Here is a 19,961-nt window from a genome sequence, read left to right as displayed (position 1 = left end):
GCCCATGTGTCATGGAACCGAGGCCTCCTGATGCAGATAGCAAGTTCCTGTGCTTAAAGCTGGGCGGAGCAGGCTTGGTGGTGATCAGTTTAGTTTGAGGCTTGCTAAGTTTGAGATGTCTGTTAGACATGAAAGTGCAGATGTTGAGTAGGCAATGGGATTTATTTCTAGAGTTAGTGAGAAGCCCGATCTGGAGATAAATATTTGGAAGTCATCAACATGTAGATAGTATTTAAAGCCGTAGGGCTGAATGAAAATAAACTGAAGTGAATTGACATGTTTGTTTGTGTGTACTCTGAAATGTTTCCAGTGGTAGTTTCTAGGTAACGGGGTCATATTAGTTAAAAAAATTTGCTTATCTTTATATTGTCTAATTTTCTACAATGACCAAATATTATTTGATTTAAAAAAGAATTTAAAAAATTGGCTGTCTATGTGAAAAGCACTAGTAGAGTTGTTAAGATACAGATTTCCTTGAGCTTAAGGTCCACACTTTTTTTCAGAGCAAATAGGAACCTCTGGAAGGTTTCGTGCTGTGCATATAAGCTCTCTGCCTCAGAAATGGATAAAATAGTGACTGTTCCTCTCTTATATATGATAGTACATAGATTTAGGTTGCAACATTATGTTATTTTTTTTAAAAGGAAGCTTTCTACTTTATTTTAGTTTCTCCATTGTCAAAATATAAGTGGCTTCTTTTGCTATTATAAAAGTAAGGCAAGTTTATTACTTTCTCCTTATTTTTTACATTTTCCAGAGAAAGACAGAAAAAGGTACTCACACTTTTGTTGTCTGTATCTATCCTTGTTAACTTATTCACATTTTGTATTATTTCCTTTTTAAAATTTTTATTTAACTTTTAAAGCATTGTTGCACTCATGCTGTGATTATCTAGCTTTTTCTTCCTCAGCAGTTGATATATTTTCACTGTTTTGTTCAGACTTTGAAAGCCATAATTTAATGTCAGTGTCATAGTTTACAAAGTGGATGTACTCTAGTGAATTGATTGATTTCCTGATTGTTACACATTTAGGTTGTTTCTAAATTTTCAGCAAGTATTTTGTTTTGATTAACATCTTTGTGTAGAAATCCTTTTCTTCATATACTACATTTGCAGACGTGGGATTACTCAGATTTCAGTTCATATTGCTAAATGAATGTGATTGTTCTTTATTCTGGCGATAACTGGAAATTTCAGGTTGATTTTAGGTCAGGAAATTGAGATTGCAAAGAGCATAAAATCAAAGCTAAAGAATCTTCCAGTATCTTAAAGCATAGCTTTACTTTTATGAAGACCTGTTGTACTGAGTTCCAGTTAGCTCTAGGATAATGGCAGCTGCCTAAATCTTATCTCTCCACATATCCTCACCTGAAACCTGTTAATTCAACAAGATCACAAGAAAACACATCTATGAAATTATTCATTTAGTATAGGAGACCAAGGATACCACGAACTACAGATAATCTGTAGATAGAAAAATGAAGAGAAAATTCCCAGCAGGGATCCTTTTGCTGCTGCAAACATGGAGAGTGGAGCAGTCTCTGTGGAAAAGAAGAGAGGGATCAGGAGGCTTGGAAGAAGCGCAGTGAAAATCTCCTTCAGAAAGGGAAAGTGTAAAGCGTGATATATATTTATAATGGAGTACTACTCAGCCATAAAAAAGAATGAAATCCTGCAATTTGCAGCAACATGTATGGACTTGGAGGACATTATGCTAAGTGAAATAAGTCAGGCAAATACTGTATGATATCACTTATATGTGGAATCTAAAAAAAATATAAAACTGGAGAATATAACAGAAAGGCCAACTCATAGAGGACAAAATAGATACCAATCGGGAAAGGGAAGCAGGGAGGGGCAATATAGGGTCAGAAGATTAAGAGGTATAAATTGTTAGATGTAAAAGCTGCATGTACAAATGCAACATGGGGAATATAGCCAATATTTTAAAGTGACTGTAAATGGAGTATAACCTCTAAAAATTGTGAACCACTATATATATACCTGTAACTTATGTAAACTGTACAACAATATTAAAAAGCTTTTTAATTAAAAGATAAAAATATGATTGCCATTTATGTACTCAGTATGATTTGACGCTAACAAGAGATAAAAGTTCATTGGATTGTTTCTTCACATTTTCCATACCGTAATTCTATCATCATTTACTATAAACCTCATGGAGACAAAGTAGAAAACGTGTTACAGTGAATACTTATGCTTTTCACCTTGCACTGCTTAGTCCAAGCAAAATAACCAGCAGTTAAGTCTAGTTGTTTCTTTCTAAATATGGTAAAACTATTAATGTGCATTCTAAATATGGTAAAAGTATTAATGTGCATTCTAAATATGGTAAAAGTATTAATGTGCATTAACTTAGGGTGGAAATAGTAAAGATGAGTAAAATTGCATGGCCTTCTATTAAAAACTTCATTTACACCAGCTTAAACTCAATTTTTAAAATGACGGTGAAGCACTTTTTTTTCTTTTTAAGATATGGACGTAATGAGGCCCTTAATAAATGAGCAGAATTTTGATGGGACATCGGATGAAGAACAGGAGCAGGAGCTTCTGCCTGTTCAGAAGCATCACCAGCTTGAGGATCAAGAGGGTATCTCGTGAGTAATTAGGGTTTAAATGTCTTTTTCTCTTGGCATTCACTGTATATTTTGTAATCATCTTCTACAGACCAGGCACTGGATACTGCAGAGTCACAAAGATGAGTAAGACATAGTCCTCACCCTCAAGAGATTCATAGTCTATTTGGGAAAGAAGAAAAACATCTAAATCACAGAGCAGTGTATAGACATCCCTACGTGATGAAAGTGAAAGTCGCTCAGTTGTGTCTGACTCTTCGCGACCCCATGGACTATACAGTCCTTGGGATTCTCCAGGCCAGAATACTGGAGTGGTTAGCCTTTCCCTTCTCCAGGGGATCTTCCCAACTCAGGAATCGAACCCAGGTCTCCTGCATTACAGGTGGATTCTTTACCAGCTGAGCCACAAGGGAAGCCCCCTCACTACATGATAATACATATCAAATGCTATGAATCTTGAAAGTAGGGGGATTGGATTGAGAAGAATAGAATTTTCAGAGTCGGAGCTTCTGCAGTGTTTAGGAGTTAGACTCTGGGAAGTAGGCAGTAAACAGTTCTTTATGTTGAGTGAATGGTGTGAAACAGTCATGGTCTCAGGAAAGCAGTGGAATATTTTAAAAATCTTTTTTGTTATTTTGTCATCATTAATAGATTTGAGTAAGTTATTATTCTAATGATAATTTGACAGTTAAGCAAAGTAACATTTTTATTGACCAAAGATGAATAGTATAAACTAATAAAAACTTTAGATAAGCATTTTTTTTTTCAAAATTAAAAATTTGTGCCCTTCTTCCTAGTTTAATTTGTGTTTTCTTGGCCAAGAGACTCTCCAAATGCCTCTTGGAATGCTTTCTTAGGTGAAATCCCTTGGGAGTTCATGATTGTAAAAGCTGATTAGTATTTATCTTACTTGATGATATACACAGTTTTAGAAATTGTATTTTTTTCTTTTAATTAACTTCCTCTGAGGTTGATAATCATAGATAAACTATGTTTAATGTCATGATTGCATAGTGCAATAAATTGCTCTTACCAGCTTAGCTGTATATAATATTCAGCATTGTTCTGAATATCATAGCAGCAAAGAATCTTATGAGAAAATTGCCTTTCATTTATTACTTTAATATATACAAAAATACTTTCATTTAACTCATTTAATCTCCATAATAACCCTCTGTATTCTGCTTTTAAAGAACAAAGGTAGTACTTGAACCAGATATAACTTCTGGCTTCTTTAGCTTCTGGTCACATGGAAATGTTAGTTTGATTCCTTGCCAAGATAAATTTTTAGTTCCCTTCTGATGCTAAAACCGTGGTCATGTAATTTTAATAGCTTTTGTTCTAAAATGTTTAATTCTTACAACTTCTACTTTTCAGATTTGTACAAACTCTTATTCATCTTCTTAAAGGAAATATTGGAACTGGTCTTTTAGGACTTCCACTAGCAATAAAAAATGCAGGCATAGTGGTAAGACTCATCTTTGTAATCTCTAGTTAAAATATAGTTACCAATCTTAATTTACAACAAAAATTAGAGCAAGTTAACATCTAGCCTAGTCAAATATAACCTGGTCAGGTGACAACTAGATAATCGTTCAGCTATTGTTGTTAAATTTATATGAACTATGATAATATCTAACTAAAAATGAGAATCAATTACTCTTTTCATTTCTACCTAATTACTTGTTTACAATATTTGACAGATCCTAAATCAGTATCTGATTTTTCCAGATATAGTTAGATCTTATTAGCCTTTTGGATTTTCAGGAATTTAGGTGATACATTCATAGCAACAGATATATTTTTAGAGTATTAGTATTGGTGAAATTTTATAGTTTTTTAGATTCCAAATAAAATGTATAGTTTTCAGGTTTTAAGAATAATAGTTAAAAAAAGAATAACAATATCTTTTGAAAACAAATATTCAGAGTTTGTTGGAACCAATTGTAATTATAGAGAATCCTGATAGGGGAGTATTCAGTTATGAACTAATGAAATTGTATTTAACATTTTTTAACTGATGAATTTTCTTAAGAGTTTTAACTATCATTTTGGACTTTGTCCATCCTAATTTAGAGAAACTGAAAAATTTCTCATTATAAAAATAACTTTGGAAATATTTTGTCTGTCAATAATCTAGGCGTCACTTTAATTTTAGTAAATGAATATTTGAAATTTTTATGTACCACTTTTTCAAATAATTATTTTCTAGGCACAGTTTCTCAGGTGTGATTCTCAACAAGTGATACACAGAAGAAGTAGTTTGCCTACAATCCCAGATGATACAGTGCTTTTTAGTAACTTAGATAATGTTTTATGGTTGTGTATACTTTTAATGATGGGATACCAGTTGTCACAGACTTGCCATCTGATGTTAAATATCACGCTGTATTCTATTCTATTGTGTTGCTTTTATATATTCCACATTCATAGGTTTGGATAGTCAAGTTGATAATTATATGTGGTTGTCTTAAATATTACTAAATTCTTTCTGTATCAAGTCCATTAATTTCTATTATGCAAATGATTCTTTAATCATTTTGCCTAAAATTTGTCAGTGACAATTAATAGTCTGTATTTCATTGTTTATAAGATAATTTAATTTTTATTAAACTTAAATATTTAAAACTTATGTTTTTCCCACAGCTTGGACCAATCAGCCTTGTGTTTATAGGAATTATTTCTGTTCACTGTATGCACATTTTGGTACGTTGCAGTCACTTTCTATGTCAGAGGTAAATGTGAATTTGCTAAGTCTATTTAATTTATTTTAAAGCTATATAATTTTTAAAGGATAAGATAGTCTTATATTTCTACTGTGCTTTGCAACTAGACATTGTATTGCCTATAATCTATTACATGGACAATTCTAAGAGAATGATTACGGAACAAGGTAGCATTTTATATGATTGAAATCTGGTCAGCATAAATATACTTCTTTTAAAAGTAGTGAAATCAAATTTTTTTAATATAGTGTAAATGAAAAAAATCAGGGAAGATATATGGGGCAAAAGGAGGCAGCAGGGCTACTTTTAGTTAAAAAATAATGGTCATTTGTTACTAATTTCATTTTGAGTATAAGACCTTTTATGCTCTTTGCTGATATGTGGGTTGGTAGATAGTAAAATAATATTCTGTTTTGTTTTTGTATCAAAGTGTTTCTATTGGATAGTGAACCAACTTTTAAACAAACATTGTCTATTCTGGAAAACTAATATTCTAACTTTAACTCACTTTTGTTGTTGCTAAGTGTTCTTAAAACTTTAGGCAGGTAATTTATGATCTTTAAATAACACTGTATACTTGAAAAAATAGAAGTGAGAATGTGGCTATTAGATGATTAAATATATGACAGTATATTATAAAGCCCTGTATGGGTTTTTAAAAATAATGCTGTTATAAGAATGTTATAGTTTAGGCATGAACAGTATAGTTGATGTTTTTAGATAATTGAAATCTTTAAATCAGTGAAACACAAATATTATATGAATTTAACAAATATATAAACTTTAACAGTGGGTTAAAACTAATATATTGGTTAAAAAGATATATAAAAACTTTAAATTTCATGAGATGTCTTTAGAAATATGCAAATCTCCAAATTTCCAAAACTCCTCTGTCAGTATATAGACCATTTATTGATGTTCTTTTCAAGAAATGGATTTATGGAACAGTTTAAAAGTTTTCTTTTTCATATGCATGTATGTCATTAAATTTCAGGTTTAAAAAGTCAACATTAGGGTATAGTGACACTGTGAGTTTTGCTATGGAAGTAAGTCCTTGGAGTTGTCTGCAGAAGCAATCAGCATGGGGGCGGTAAGTACTTGCTATGTTATTAATATATAGTTATCAGTATAGGTATGTTAATCTGATAAAGCAGATTAATAGAAGTAAAATAAAATTGGGGGAAACATAAGTTTTAGAGTTAAATGGACTTGGGTTCAAATTTCAGCTCTATCATTTTACAAATTCATGATCTGGGTCAAAGAATTTTTATTTTATTTGAGTTTTTTCACTATCAAGTGAGTTTATAATAATACTTCACAGAATTATAATGATAGTTGAAATAAAATGATATTTATAAAGTGTCTAGCTAACCTATGACATAATCATGTTTGATAATTTTTAAGGAAAAAAAAGCAACAAAAATGTTGCAATCTCTATTTCAAATAAAATTGTAGTATTTAGCCCATACTCATAAGACATCTGAAGTATGTATTTTAATATAATGTTGTTTTGATCATTGTATAGTTTAAATGTAACTTTATAGTTGTCAGACATAGCTAGTCAAAATCAGGGGAACACAGGACTGGAAAATAAGCATAGGCAGTTTACATCATGCTAACCAGGGTACAAATAATGTGTGTGGTGGAAGTTAAAAGAAGGAAAAGGATGGTATCAGTAGAGTGGTTTATGGTTTGATTTTCAGGAAGTTAGATGTGTCTGTGAGCTGCTCAGAGTTTCCGGCCTGATAGACTGTGCAGGAGAAGGAAGGAAACAGAGCCCAGTGCCCTGGGGATTGCCTCCAGGACCCCATCTTCCTCCTCCTCCTGCCAGGCTAAAGGCAGGTTTGTCTGCTTTTTCTGTCTAAAAGAATGGCTTTCAGACAGAAGCTACTGGGATGATTGTTGGTAGAGGGTACTAAAATTAAAGGTGAGTGAAGAGATCTTAAAGAAATACTTAATTCATCAGAGAGAAGGAATTTGGATTCATTTCAAGGTACCAAGGTTATTTACACACGGGATCCCTGAAGAACCGTGAAGGAAGAGAGTTATGGCAAAAATGAAAATAGGCAAGGGCCCTTCCAACTTCACATGGGAGGAGGAGGGTTTGTTGACTTGTAGACTAGACTACTTGATAGCTTGACAGTAATGGTCAAACAAGAGACTATAATGAATTAGTAAGTGCAAGCTCATTGTTCCCAGAACAATAGGCAGAGGTGTGGACTGTATACTAATAATATGTAGGCTGACTTTTAACTTGATTATAATCATACCCAAATAATGCTAATTTGGCCAAAGATTTCCCTTTCCCACTTCCATACCCGCTGTGTTATGTGGCTGTAATTGTTTAGAGTATCTAAAAAACTGTGCAGAGAGCTAAGCAACCTGGAGAGGTCTCTGTAGAATGGTAAGGGCCATGCTCCCAGTCCTCTTCCATTTCGTATTCTTATTAGTGATTTGGATGGTAGGGAACATGCTCATCCTATTTGCTGGGAAATACCCTAGGTTGGAGAAGGCAATGGCACCCCACTCCAGTACTCTTGCCTGGAAAATCCCATGGATGGAGGAGCCTGGTGGGCTGCAGTCCATGGGGTCGCTAAGAGTCGGACACGACTGAGCGACTTCACTTTCACTTTTCACTTGCATGCTCTGGAGAAGGAAATGGCAACCCACTCCAGTACTCTTGCCTGGAGAATCCCAGGGTTGGGGGAGCCTGGTGGGCTGCCATCTATGGGGTCGCACGGAGTCAGACACGACTGATGCAACTTAGCAGCAGCAGCAGCACACCAGGTTGATCTGAAAAAGATCTGGAGAAACAGAAGAGATGGGCTTAATATAATTGATGAAATGTTTTCATGAAATCACTTTATAGATAGATACTCATTAATCTGTTGAATTTCAGAAGTAAATAATGGGAAAATTGGGAACTTTTAAGTATTATAACTTTTTTTGCTCAATGATATGTCTAGTGATATGCAGATCATAAATATATGCTCTTTGTAGATAATAAATATTTTAAGCAAATAGAAAAAAGTGGAAGCAGTGACAGATGTTATTTTCTTGGGCTCCAAAATCACTGCAGATGGTGACTGCAGCCATGAAATTAAAAGATACTTGTTCCTTGGAAGAAAAGCTGTGGCAAATCTAGACAGCATATTAAAATGCAGACATCACTTTGCTGACAAGGTCCATATAGTCAAAGCTATGGTTTTGCTAGTGGTTGTGTCTGGACGTGAGACTTGGATCATAAAGAAGGCTGAGCACCAAAGAATTGATGCTTTCGAATTGTGGTGTTGGAGAAGACTCTTGAGAGTCCCTTGGACTGCAGGGATATCAAACCAGTCAATCCTAAAGGAAATCAGTCCTGAAGGTTCATTGGAAGGACTGATGCTGAAGCTCTAATACTTTGACCACCTGATGTGAAGAGCCAATTCTTTGGGAAAAAAACCCTGATACTGGGAAAGATTGAAGGCAAAAGGAGAAGGGGGTGACAGAGGATGAGATGGTTAGATAGCATCACTAACTCAGTGGACATGAATTTGAGCAAACTCAGGAAGATAGTGAAGGTCAGGGGAGCCTAGTGTGCTGCAGTCCATGGGGTTGCAAAGCATTGGATGTGACTTAGTGATTGAACAACAACGACATTATGATATATTTAAAATAGTTAAAAGGGAAAAAATATATTGACATTTCTTCAGCTCTTACTAATACTTATTTGTGGGTATCCCTTTTTAGGAATGTGGTTGACTTTTTTCTGGTGATAACACAGCTGGGATTCTGTAGTGTGTATATTGTCTTCTTAGCTGAAAATGTGAAACAAGTAAGTGTTTTTCTCCAGTTTTTGAAATCATTTTCTTCTGATGCCACAATTATGGCATTGTATTTAGATATGGCATCAAACATAGATGGTTTGCAGTCTTGGTAGAGACTATCAGTTTAAACAAACATGCAAAGCACTGAAATAAAAAAAAAAGCTCTCCTTTTAGCACAATGCCAAAGTACATTTCTTTATGTGCTTTAACTGATAGTTGGCCTGTATTATTCTTACTTTACCATATGTTTTTATTTAGTTATTTTAATCAATAACTGTTATTATCAACATGTGCATGGTACAATAGTAGGTATTACTCAGTAATCTAGAGTACTTCTGTAGGTATTTTAGTGCAAAATCATGTGAATATGTGTTGTAAAGAATCTCTATACCTAGTATATATTTGGGCTTCCCTGTGGCTCAGCTGGTAAAGAATCTGTCTGCAATGCAGGAGACCTAGGTTTGATCCCTGGGTTGGGAAGATCCCCTGGAGAAGGGAAAGGCTACCCACCCCAGTATTCTGGCCTGGAGAATTCCATGGACTGTATAGTCCTTGGGGTTGCAAAGAGACATGACTGAGCTACTTTCACTTTCACTTTCAAGTATATATTTGACTCACTCTTCTAAGTGTTGGCAACCATTTTTTGTAAAGGGCTAGATAGTAAGTATTTTCAGTTTTGCAGGCCATATGATCTCTATCTCAACTCAGCTGTAGACAATAATACGTTATATATGGCTATATTCCTATAAAATTTTATTGCAAAAATAGATGGTAGGTTTTGGTCTGGGGGCCATAGTTTGATAAAGCTCTCCTCTTAGATTTTTAATGGTGGAAAGGGTCACTGAGTCATTCTTTTATAAATAAGAGAGTTGATGCTTTTATCAGCATTATTCATCATTGATGATGCTTTTGATTTTACAAGCATTTAATTCTTCAAGTCATATAGGTTTAGGATTACTGACTCAGTTAAGAGGCTATTTAATGTCAAGATAAGGTAACCCATTTTGGCAGTCATTTACACAGAATATAATGGAAATGGTGCCTTGCTGGGATTGTGCAACCTGGTAGTAGTGAATGTTTTCTATCATCCCCTAAGAGAGCTACCAACAAGCTTGACCTAAAGTATATATAATGCTCATAATGCTTTATGATCCTATATTTATAAACTGTGATACATATCCTTTAATTTTTGCAACTGCACTGTAATATAAGTATTATGCTCATTTTATGAATGAGGATACAGAGTCTCACAGAGCATGAGCAATGTGCCCCGGGTCATGTGAGTTAGGCAGCAACCTAAATGCCTCATACAGCTGCCACACTACTGTTCTTCCTAGGGCAGGGCATTGTCTGACTTTAGTTGTGAGTTTGTGTATGACAGACTATATAAGTATATAAAATAAATATCTGTAAGCTCAGGATTGGTCACTTTCTCCAATGAAATGTTATCAGTTGCCTCCAAAGTTGAATGGAAGAATTTAACTCATTTGCACAGATCATAAGACCAGGTAGAAAAAGTGACTCTCTGGAAGGTAAGGAGAAGCTTGCAGTTGATAGAAAGATGAAAGTTCTTTTGCAGCCCAAAGAGCAGTATGGAAAAAGACATTGAGGCAGATGTGAGAAAAGTTGAAAGCAATGCTAAGCACCTCACCTTAGAGAGCAGACTGAATCAGCAGTCTGATCACTGAAACAGCCTCATCAGAGATTGCCCCTCTCTGCAGCAGCGTCCTCACATTTGAGAGCAGTCGCCCATAAAAGATACACAGGTTGATTAAACCGTACTAATTGCTACTACTTTTACAGTTTAAACCGGTAAGGTTATTACCACCTTGATCTGCCTAAAACTGAAGGTTCAGTGTTACATCGAACCAGAGAGTTAAGAGTTTAGTTCCCATATGGAGCTGTGCGTCTCTTGCTCTGTGGCTGCTGCACGGCTGTTCTTGGTCCCGTTCAGCCACTGTGGACAGTTGGCAGGGGTGAGGTACTGTGGCGCTTCCAGTGATGCTGGTCCATCGTGGTTATAGTAGCTTCTTGGTGATCTTACGTTAAAATGCTCAAGAAAAGGTCAGATAGACAAAGTAGTGTATGTGGGCATGAAGAACAGGGAAGGGCTGTTACACTCAGAGAAAAAAAAATGTTGTGATACCAAAGCCCATGGACTTCAGAGTCAGAAGATCTGAATTCAGGTGCATGCTCTCAGTTTTTTTGGGTAAGACCCCCTTATTCCTGGTCAAACCTCGATTTCCTCATTTGTAAAATAGGAACAATAGCAAAACCTCCCCATGTTCCTCATAGCCTTATTGTGAGGCTCAGCTGAGGAAAGGTTTGTGAAAGCCTTTATACAATGCATTATGCATTTTATATACAGTATGCAAATGTAGCGTATTATAGCTCTAATTCTGCATTATAGCTTTGCTGAAGAACATCATCTGCCTTTGGAATTTTAACCATTAAATCACTGAATTGAAAAGTTAATAAATTGTAGAATTTAGTAAATTTGAGCTCTACTGGAAGCAACTGAATTTAGTAATTTTATCTTATAATATTTATTTCAGTGTTTTGCATTTTGGTAAACATGTGAGAGCGTAGGAAGTCCTATTAGATAGCCAATCTCTGTCTCTAGAGGGCACCGAAGGACTCAAATGTTTACCTGAATCTTGCTCTGGGTATGTATCGATATTTTTATTTTACTTTATTTTTCAATCTTGAGAATTTCTTATAACCGTCTTTCTGCCAAAGAATACTAAACTATTATGAGAGGTTTGTGATAGAATTGATGTGAAATTCCCAAGCACCTAATGACTCAAACAACCCTTTTATATGACTACTTTTCTCTTGCCAGGAATTCTTGATAGAGCTTAACTCTATCATTACCTCATCTTGATTATGGGAGGTACTTCTTTGAATACCTGTACTTCAGAAGTATTTGGCTGTAAATAATTTGATGACAGAGAAAATCGGGTCAGCAAATAAAATATCTTCTTAAAAGCCAAGTGATGTAAACAATCAATTTGGCTTCTATTTCAAGTTATAGAAGATAAAATAGGAAGTTTTAATGGCCAATTATAAGATAAATGAGAGCTGTGTATTTCTTAAATGGTACATGGCATAACCTGAGAGTCTGCTAGTCCAGTATGAGTTATAAGTTGCCAACATAACTTAAAACTGGTAGGTATAGTCCCTGCAATTTAAAATGATAATTACATTTGTAGTGACACTAAACATTACTTATTGTGGGTAAGGGTAAAATTAACCCCTTGAATTATTAATCATGTCAGATTTTTGTTCTGTACTTCTGACTTGTTGGCCTCCTAGTCCTGTATTTCGGGGGAGAGAGATGTCATGGAGGGGACCGGGGGCTCCTTGGGCAGGCCCCTCCTTAAGGCTTGCAGCATTTTGATCAGGTGAACGTGTACCTGTCACACACTAGATTCTTGGTCTCAGACCTGGGCTTGAATCCTAGAACCACCACTTACTGACTTGATATTATATAGATTTTTCTTTTTTACTTTCCCTAAACCTCAGTTTCCTCGACTATAAAATGGAAATTAATATTACCAAGCACCTCAGAGCGTTGTTTTGAGGATTAAATGAGATGTTGCATATCATGTATTTAGTTCAGTACTTGACACAGTATATGTAAATCATGATGTTCTCTATATTTCTCCTTCATGGGTATATGTTGGTGGAAGCTTTTTCCTCCCCTCTTCCTTATTCTCCTGGTAATCCCGTATAGGTTCATGAAGGGTTCCTGGAGAGTAAAGTTCAGTACCTGACACATACAAAATACTCAGAAAATACTTGCTGTTACTACTATAAGTTTTGGTTCTTAATTTATATATCCAGAGACGTGATAATGTCATTATGTTCAAAGGAGGGTACAGTGTTTGGGGCAAATAGATTTTCACTGATATTTTTATTTTAGTATGATCTGCCTCTTCTGTGAGTTTTTAAGATTATTTTTAAAGTCCTCTATAATTTCATTTCTATTTTTGTAAGTTGGACTATTTGATTAATTGAATGAGGGACAATTTTTAATATATGGAGCCTATAAATTATGGAATCTCATTTGGAAGCTAAACATTGGTTTATAGAAATAGCTGAATAAATTTTGAGGTAGAGTTGGTTTATCTTATAGAAGCTTTTTGCTCTGACAAAAATGTATTGTCTAGCACACAGAAGATAACTGATTTTTAATAAATATTTATTGAAAGTGCTACTAATTCATCAACAGTTGCTTTATAGAATACCTTTAAAATTGGGCTCTGATTTCTGAGTTTCATTTTGATTACTGTACATTTCTAAAAGGCACTTGGAGATTGTTGCTTTGAAAAAACTGTGTTAATAGACTACCCAATGGCCATTCTAGACAAGTATACTTCTACTTTTGATTATCTCAGAAGCAGATTGAGCCTTTGCAGGCATCACGAGCATCACAGTCACAAAGCTTCAAAACGGATTAGCAAATCTGTCCTCATAAGTTTCTAGTGAACCTTGTTTTCACAGTATGATAAAGTTATTTTGCAAAGAAAACTATTTTAATTATCCTTAAATAATATATATATATATATATATATATATATATATATATTTCTAGGTTGCTAGATTGTCTTAAAACTATGTATTTTATTTATTGCAAAGGAATTTATCATAGAGTGTATATAGATCATAGTTTTCTTTATATTTTTCCATGCTTATAAGTTAATGGAAGTTTTTGTCTTCCCTCTTCCTTTTTCTCCTGGTAATCCTATATAGGTGCATGAAGGGTTCCTGGAGAGTAAAGTGTTTGTTTTGAATAGTACCAATTCATCAAGTCCATGTGAGAGAAGAAGTATTGACCTAAGAATATATATGCTTTGCTTTCTTCCATTTTTAATTCTTTTGGTCTTCATTCGTGAGCTCAAGAATCTGTTTGTGCTTTCATTCCTTGCCAACATATCCATGGCTATCAGTCTTGTGATAATTTATCAGTACATTGTTAGGGTAAGTATAACGTGTTTTTAACTGTGTTGTATGTTTTTTAACAAGTAAACTTTTTTTTTTTTTTTTTTACTTTAGAGGTAAAAGTGATGATAAGTAAAGACCCTACTTCCTATGTGTCACCTAGGACACAGAATCAGGTTTTCTTTTGGGGGATACTGCTTAGCTGAAGAAGTATATGGCATAGAGGATGAAAGCATAGCCTTTGTAGTCAGATCTGGTTTTGAATCTTGGTCAGTATGCTTCTGAGCTGTATGGCATTGCCTCCGAAGGTAGTAATGCCTGCCCTACTAGAGTTGTGAGATGCAGGACCCTGCCTTAGTACACTGCCTACCATGAAATAAAGAACTCATCAGTGTTTTGTTTATTCCTTTAAGACTTAAACCAATCATAGGAGATGGGAGTCTAGCTGTGATGTAATGATTTTCTTTCACGCCTGAAGCTTTATTTGCCGCCACTGCTTCAGCTCACTGACACTGCCCTGGGCTGTAATCTCTTTCTGCAGTAACCACAACGGAGTTCATCATCAGTAGTCTGGAGATACTTAACTCAGTTTCCTTAAAATACTCTGTTGAGGGGATCCAGGGGATCTGCAAATCCCTTAAAATTATTTCTAAGATTTAGTGTTTTTTGCCTGGAAAATCCCCTGGATGGAGGAGCCTGGTGGGCTGCAGTCCATGGGGTCGCAAGGAGTCGGACACGACTGAGCGACTTCACTTTCACTTTTTACTTTCATGCATTGGAGAAGGAAATGGCAACCCACTCCAGTGTTCTTGCCTGGAGAATCCCAGGGACAGGGGAGCCTGGTGGGCTGCCATCTCTGGGGTTGCACAGAGTCGGACACGACTGAAGCGACTTAGCAGCAGCGGCAGCAGCAGTGTTTCTGTATGTATATGTGCTTTTTCCACCGGGCAGCTGTATAGCTTTCATCTCTCACTGGGGCCAATGACTCAAAAAAGGTAAAGAATCCTTGTTTTATTCTTTTCTGATGCAATTAGACTTTTTAGACATTGCTGCCAAAGTAGTTGTCCTAAAATCTCCATTAGCAGTCCATGATGAATTCTCTTATGATGAGTCTATGTCTCTTTTTTGCCCTGTCTGAATTCCAAAGCCTGTGGACTCATTGTTTTAGCACATGTGAGTGGAAGAGGAGAGGCAGGAAGACCTCATAAGGGTGGGATGGTTTGGGAGAATGGCATTCTATCACGTATACTATCATGTAAGAATTGAATCGACAGTCTATGTCTGACGCAGGATACAGCATGCTTGGGGCTGGTGCATGGGGATGACCCACAGAGATGTTATGGGGAGGGAGGTGGGAGGGGGGTTCATGTTTGGGAACACATGTAAGAATTAAAGATTTTAAAATTAAAAAAAAAGAAAAAAAAAAGATTTTCTAGAATTCCTGACCCCTTAGTTGGACGTCTAGGAGTTAGTGGAGCAGAAATGTATGTTCCTTAGGTAGAGGGAAACTTGTGAGCCTTGAAGGACAGTTTAGTATTATCCAGCAATCCAAACATTTTAATTTTCCATTTTGATCCTAACATGTTTTTGGTCATGTAGCACCATCATGTCACACAGTTCTACGTGTGCTTCGCGTTTTCTCAGTTCAGTCCCTCAGTCGTGTCCGACTCTGCGACCCCGTGGACCGCAGCATGCCAGGCTTCCCTGTCCATCACCACTTCCTGGAGCTTGCTCAAACTCATGTCCATCTAGTTGGTGATGCCATCCAACCATCTCATCCTCTGTCATCCCCTTCTCCTCCTGCCTTCAATCTTTCCCTGCTTCAGGGTCTTTTCCAATGAATCAGTTCTTTGCATCAATTGGCCAAAGTATTGGAGTTTCAGCTTCAACATCAATCCTTCCAATGAATATTCAGGACTGATTTCCTTTAGGATTGACTGGTTGGATCTCCTTGCAGTCCAAGGGACTCTCAAGAGTCTTCTCCAACACCACAGTGTTGGAAAAGCATCAGTTCTTTGGCGCTCAGATTTCTTTATGGTCCAACTCTCACATCTGCACATGACTACCGGAAAAACCATAGCTTTGACTAGGTGGTGGACCTTTGTCAGCAAAGTAACGTTTCTGCTTTGTAATGTTCTGTCTAGGTTGGTCATAGCTTTCCTTCCAAGGAGCAAGCATCTTTTAATTTCACGGCTGCAGTCACCATCTGCAGTGCTTTTGGAGCCCAAGAATATAAAGTTTTTCTAGACCTCTCTTATTTCCCCAGTTATCCCTGTGCTGTCACACTTCAGTGTCTTTGCTCATGCTTTCTGTCGGCCTCGAATTCCACTTCCAGTCTGGTAAGGCAGAGAACACAGGGTGGTGAGGAGACTTGGGGTAGCTGGAGGAAGTAGCCACTTTGGACCCAGACATCTTGAACAAGATGTGCAGATTGTAAGTTTCCAGATAGTGAGGGTTGGAACAAGGCTGTATGAGTCAGCACCAAGTCATCGAAGCCAGAGTCAAGGCTTCTGCACAAATAATAAGGGTGATGGCAATCGTCAGGTTGAAGAGTGAAACACTGAAGCCTGGAGCTAGGGAGCCACGCAGGGTGATGAGGCAGAGAGCCAGAGTTGGGCAGTCTCAGAAACCACAAGAGCAATGAAAGGAGAGAGGGGACGAGTTCCACTGGATACTGTCAGCAGTGGTTGGCAGCTGGTTGTACAGCTCTCAGCTGAGATGATGAAGATGCTTGCGCGTTTCCAGCGGTGGCAGGAGCCATGCCCAGTGAGAACAGCCTGGGCCTTGCAGGTGGAAGCAGGTAATCAGGAGCGTTCAGCTCAGCTGGAACGTGTGGGCTCGAGGGAGACAATTGCTTCTGGCAGTAAAATCCTAACAGCTTGGCTACCTTTAACATAGGATGCTTAAACTTTTTATTGAAAGAATTATTCACATTTATAATCTACATTTGCTAGTGTGAAGCTCATAAGTGTATGATTTCACTCTTCTGCTTTAAATTGTTTCAAACAAGTAAGTAACTTATTTTTTCTTTCTTTCTCCAGAATATGCCAGATCTCCACAACCTTCCAATAGTGGCTGGTTGGAAAAAATACCCCCTCTTTTTTGGTACTGCTGTATTTGCTTTTGAAGGCATAGGCGTGGTAAGGATTTAGTCTTTATTATTATTTTTTAAAATCTTAAGTCAACACAGAGACTTACTTACATTTAAAAATACATGGTTTTCTTTCCTGTTTCTGTTTTTTTTTTTTTGTTGTTGTTATTTCTATTTTTTTATTCCTAGAAAATGATTTGCATTTTGATATGATAATCTTGAATTACAGTTTAGCTCCTCTACTAACCAGGAGTTCATCATGTTTTATCTTGGATAATTTTCTTAATAAGTAAAATGAGAGCATTAGAATAGATTATTTTTAATATTTTGTTGTGAAAATTTTCAAACCTATATAGTGTGATGAACTCCTTTGTAAGCGTCACCAAGCTTCAAAACCCATTAACTCATGGTTAATTTTGTCTGATCTATATTCACTCTACTCTTTTAAGTCTGGGTTATATTTAGACAGATCCCAAACATTATATCTTATAGACTAGATTATTAGAAATGAATTGAAATTGTTATAAAGTTTACTATTACATAGGAAGAGTCAAACATAAATTCTTTTTAGATTTGTGCATATCATATTTGTTTTGTGAAATGATGTTATCATGAAGTTAATACCAAGAGATACAAACATCGTGAGGACTCTGAGATCCTGAATATTTCCATTCAAGATGTTTCCAGTTCGGGGACATCCTTGTGGCCTAGTGGTTAAGACGCCGAACTCCCAGTTCAGGGGGTGCAGATTTGGGCCCTGGTTGGAGAGATAAGATGCCAAATGCCATGTGGTGTGGCCAGAAATTAAAAAAGATGCTTCCCACTCACTGAAAGCCTAGAATGTATGGATTTGGGCAAAAGAGGATATTGCTGTTTGTGTGCTCACTCAGTCTGTCATGTCCAACTCTTTGTGACCCCATGGACTGTAAGCTGCTGGGCTCCTCTGTCCATGGAAATTTTCAGGCAAGAATACTGGACTGGGTTGCCATTTCTTACTTAAGGCGATCTTCTCGACCCAGAGATCAAACCTGCATCTCTTGTGTTTGCTGTGTTGGCAGATGGATTCTTTGACGCTACTCCACCTGGGAAGCCCCCATACTACATTTGATCTTGGTCAAAAGACCATGTCTTTTTGTCTTTTCATACTGTTCATGGGGTTCTCAGGGCAAGAACACTGAAGTGGTTTGCCATCCCCTTCTCCCTGGACCCCCTGGTGGCTCAGATGGTAAAGCATCTGCCTGCAATGCAGGAGACCTGGGTTCGATCCCTGGGTCAGGAAGATCCCCTGGAGAAGGAAAAGGCAACCCACTCCAGCATTCTTGCCTGGAAAATCCCATGGTTAGAGTAGCCTGGTAAGTTACAGTCCACGGGGTCACAAAGAGTTGGACACGACTAAGAGACTTCACTTCACTTCTCCCTGGACCACTGGGTCCTTCTCCAGTGACCCAGACCCTGATGCTGGGAAACGTTGAGGGCAGGAGGAGAAGGGAGCAACAGAGGACGAGATGGTTGGATGACTTCACTGACTCAATGGATGTGAGTTTGAGCAAACTCAGGGAGGTAGTGAAGGATGGAGAAGCCTGGCATGCTACAGTCCATGGGGTTGCAAAGAGTCAGACACGACTTAGCAACTGAACAGTGAAAGGCCATAGCTTATGTTTCATAGACTGATGTTTGGTGTGGGAGCAGAACCACTGATAAACTTCTGTTTGTATGAACCATAGACAAAATAGAACTGAGACAGTTTTATGCAATTTTAGTTGGGTTTCTGCTCTCTCTGAATTCTCCTTTACAGAATTCTTACTAATTCTTGGAAGCTCCATTTATCCCTGTTAGAGCCATAATTGTAGATTTTCATTTCTGCTTTAACTAGTAAGCCGTAGTTAAGCTATTCCAGTTAACTGTTGTTCCTCTGACATCTCAGATTCAACAACTCTGAAGTCTGACACATACTTTTGCTTTTTTATATAAAATCAGTTTCACTTCCTCATTTCTGTATTTCTTTTAGTTTTACTTTTGGTCGCTCAAAGTTGAAACACTGGAGTATTTCTTTTCACTGTGTCCCTGGTTTCCCCATTCCAGTCAGCAATTAAGACGTGTTGAGTCTTCTTTTTGTCTTTCCCCAAATCAGCTCCGTAAGTGAGGTTATGTGAGGAACAGGCGGCGCTGCTTCACGCGGATGGAGCCTCCGTAGTGCCTGTTTCCTTCCTGAACTGGCGCCACCCCTGACTTGAGCTTCCCCTTTCAGTCTGGGTTTTCTCTGAGCATATGACTCGTGCACTCTTCTGTTTTCTGTTAATCGCTCACAGTTTTCATATGGACTGACCTAACTCACTCAAAGAGCGGAGATAACATTAGTTATTATCTCATGAGGTTATTGTGAGGACTATGTGAGATCCTACATGCAAAGCTTTTAGAAAAATACCTGGCACACTGTAAGCACTTAGTAAATACTCATTATTACTTAGTGTAAAATTTGTATGCCCAAAACCTCCAAAAATTTGCCTACAAATTAAACTTTTAAATTAGCCCCCCCCCCCATAGTGTAAATACTTACTCATCTCACTGGGGCTTCCCTGGTGGCTCAGACGGTAAGGAATCCACCTGCAATGTGGGAGATCTGGGTTTGATTCCTGGGTTGGGAAGATCCCCTGGAGAAGGGAAAGGCTATCCACTCCAGTATTCTGGCCTGAAGTATTCAATGGACAGAGGAGTCCACATGGTCGCATAAGAATCAGACACAACTGAGCGACTTTCACACTTAACACGTTCATCTCATTGACAGACAACAGA

General features: G+C 37.1%; 1 protein-coding gene across 1 annotated transcript in view; it reads left to right on the top strand.

Annotated features, from left to right (window-relative positions):
• SLC36A4 (solute carrier family 36 member 4) overlaps positions 1 to 19,961 on the top strand; it is a 37,519-nt gene that overhangs the window by 2,957 nt on the left and 14,601 nt on the right. Inside the window, exons 2-8 of the mRNA XM_068978192.1 lie at positions 2,496 to 2,619; positions 3,976 to 4,066; positions 5,245 to 5,333; positions 6,319 to 6,414; positions 9,057 to 9,141; positions 13,889 to 14,116; positions 17,119 to 17,217. Coding sequence (XP_068834293.1) covers positions 2,496 to 2,619; positions 3,976 to 4,066; positions 5,245 to 5,333; positions 6,319 to 6,414; positions 9,057 to 9,141; positions 13,889 to 14,116; positions 17,119 to 17,217 — 812 coding nt within the window. The remainder of the gene's footprint in view (positions 1 to 2,495; positions 2,620 to 3,975; positions 4,067 to 5,244; positions 5,334 to 6,318; positions 6,415 to 9,056; positions 9,142 to 13,888; positions 14,117 to 17,118; positions 17,218 to 19,961) is intronic.

Source organism: Capricornis sumatraensis, chromosome 8, assembly GCF_032405125.1.
Source record: "Capricornis sumatraensis isolate serow.1 chromosome 8, serow.2, whole genome shotgun sequence".
NCBI classification, from domain to species: Eukaryota; Metazoa; Chordata; class Mammalia; order Artiodactyla; family Bovidae; genus Capricornis; species Capricornis sumatraensis.
Note: the sequence above shows the minus strand (reverse complement) of the source record. Positions and strands in the feature narration are given on the sequence as shown.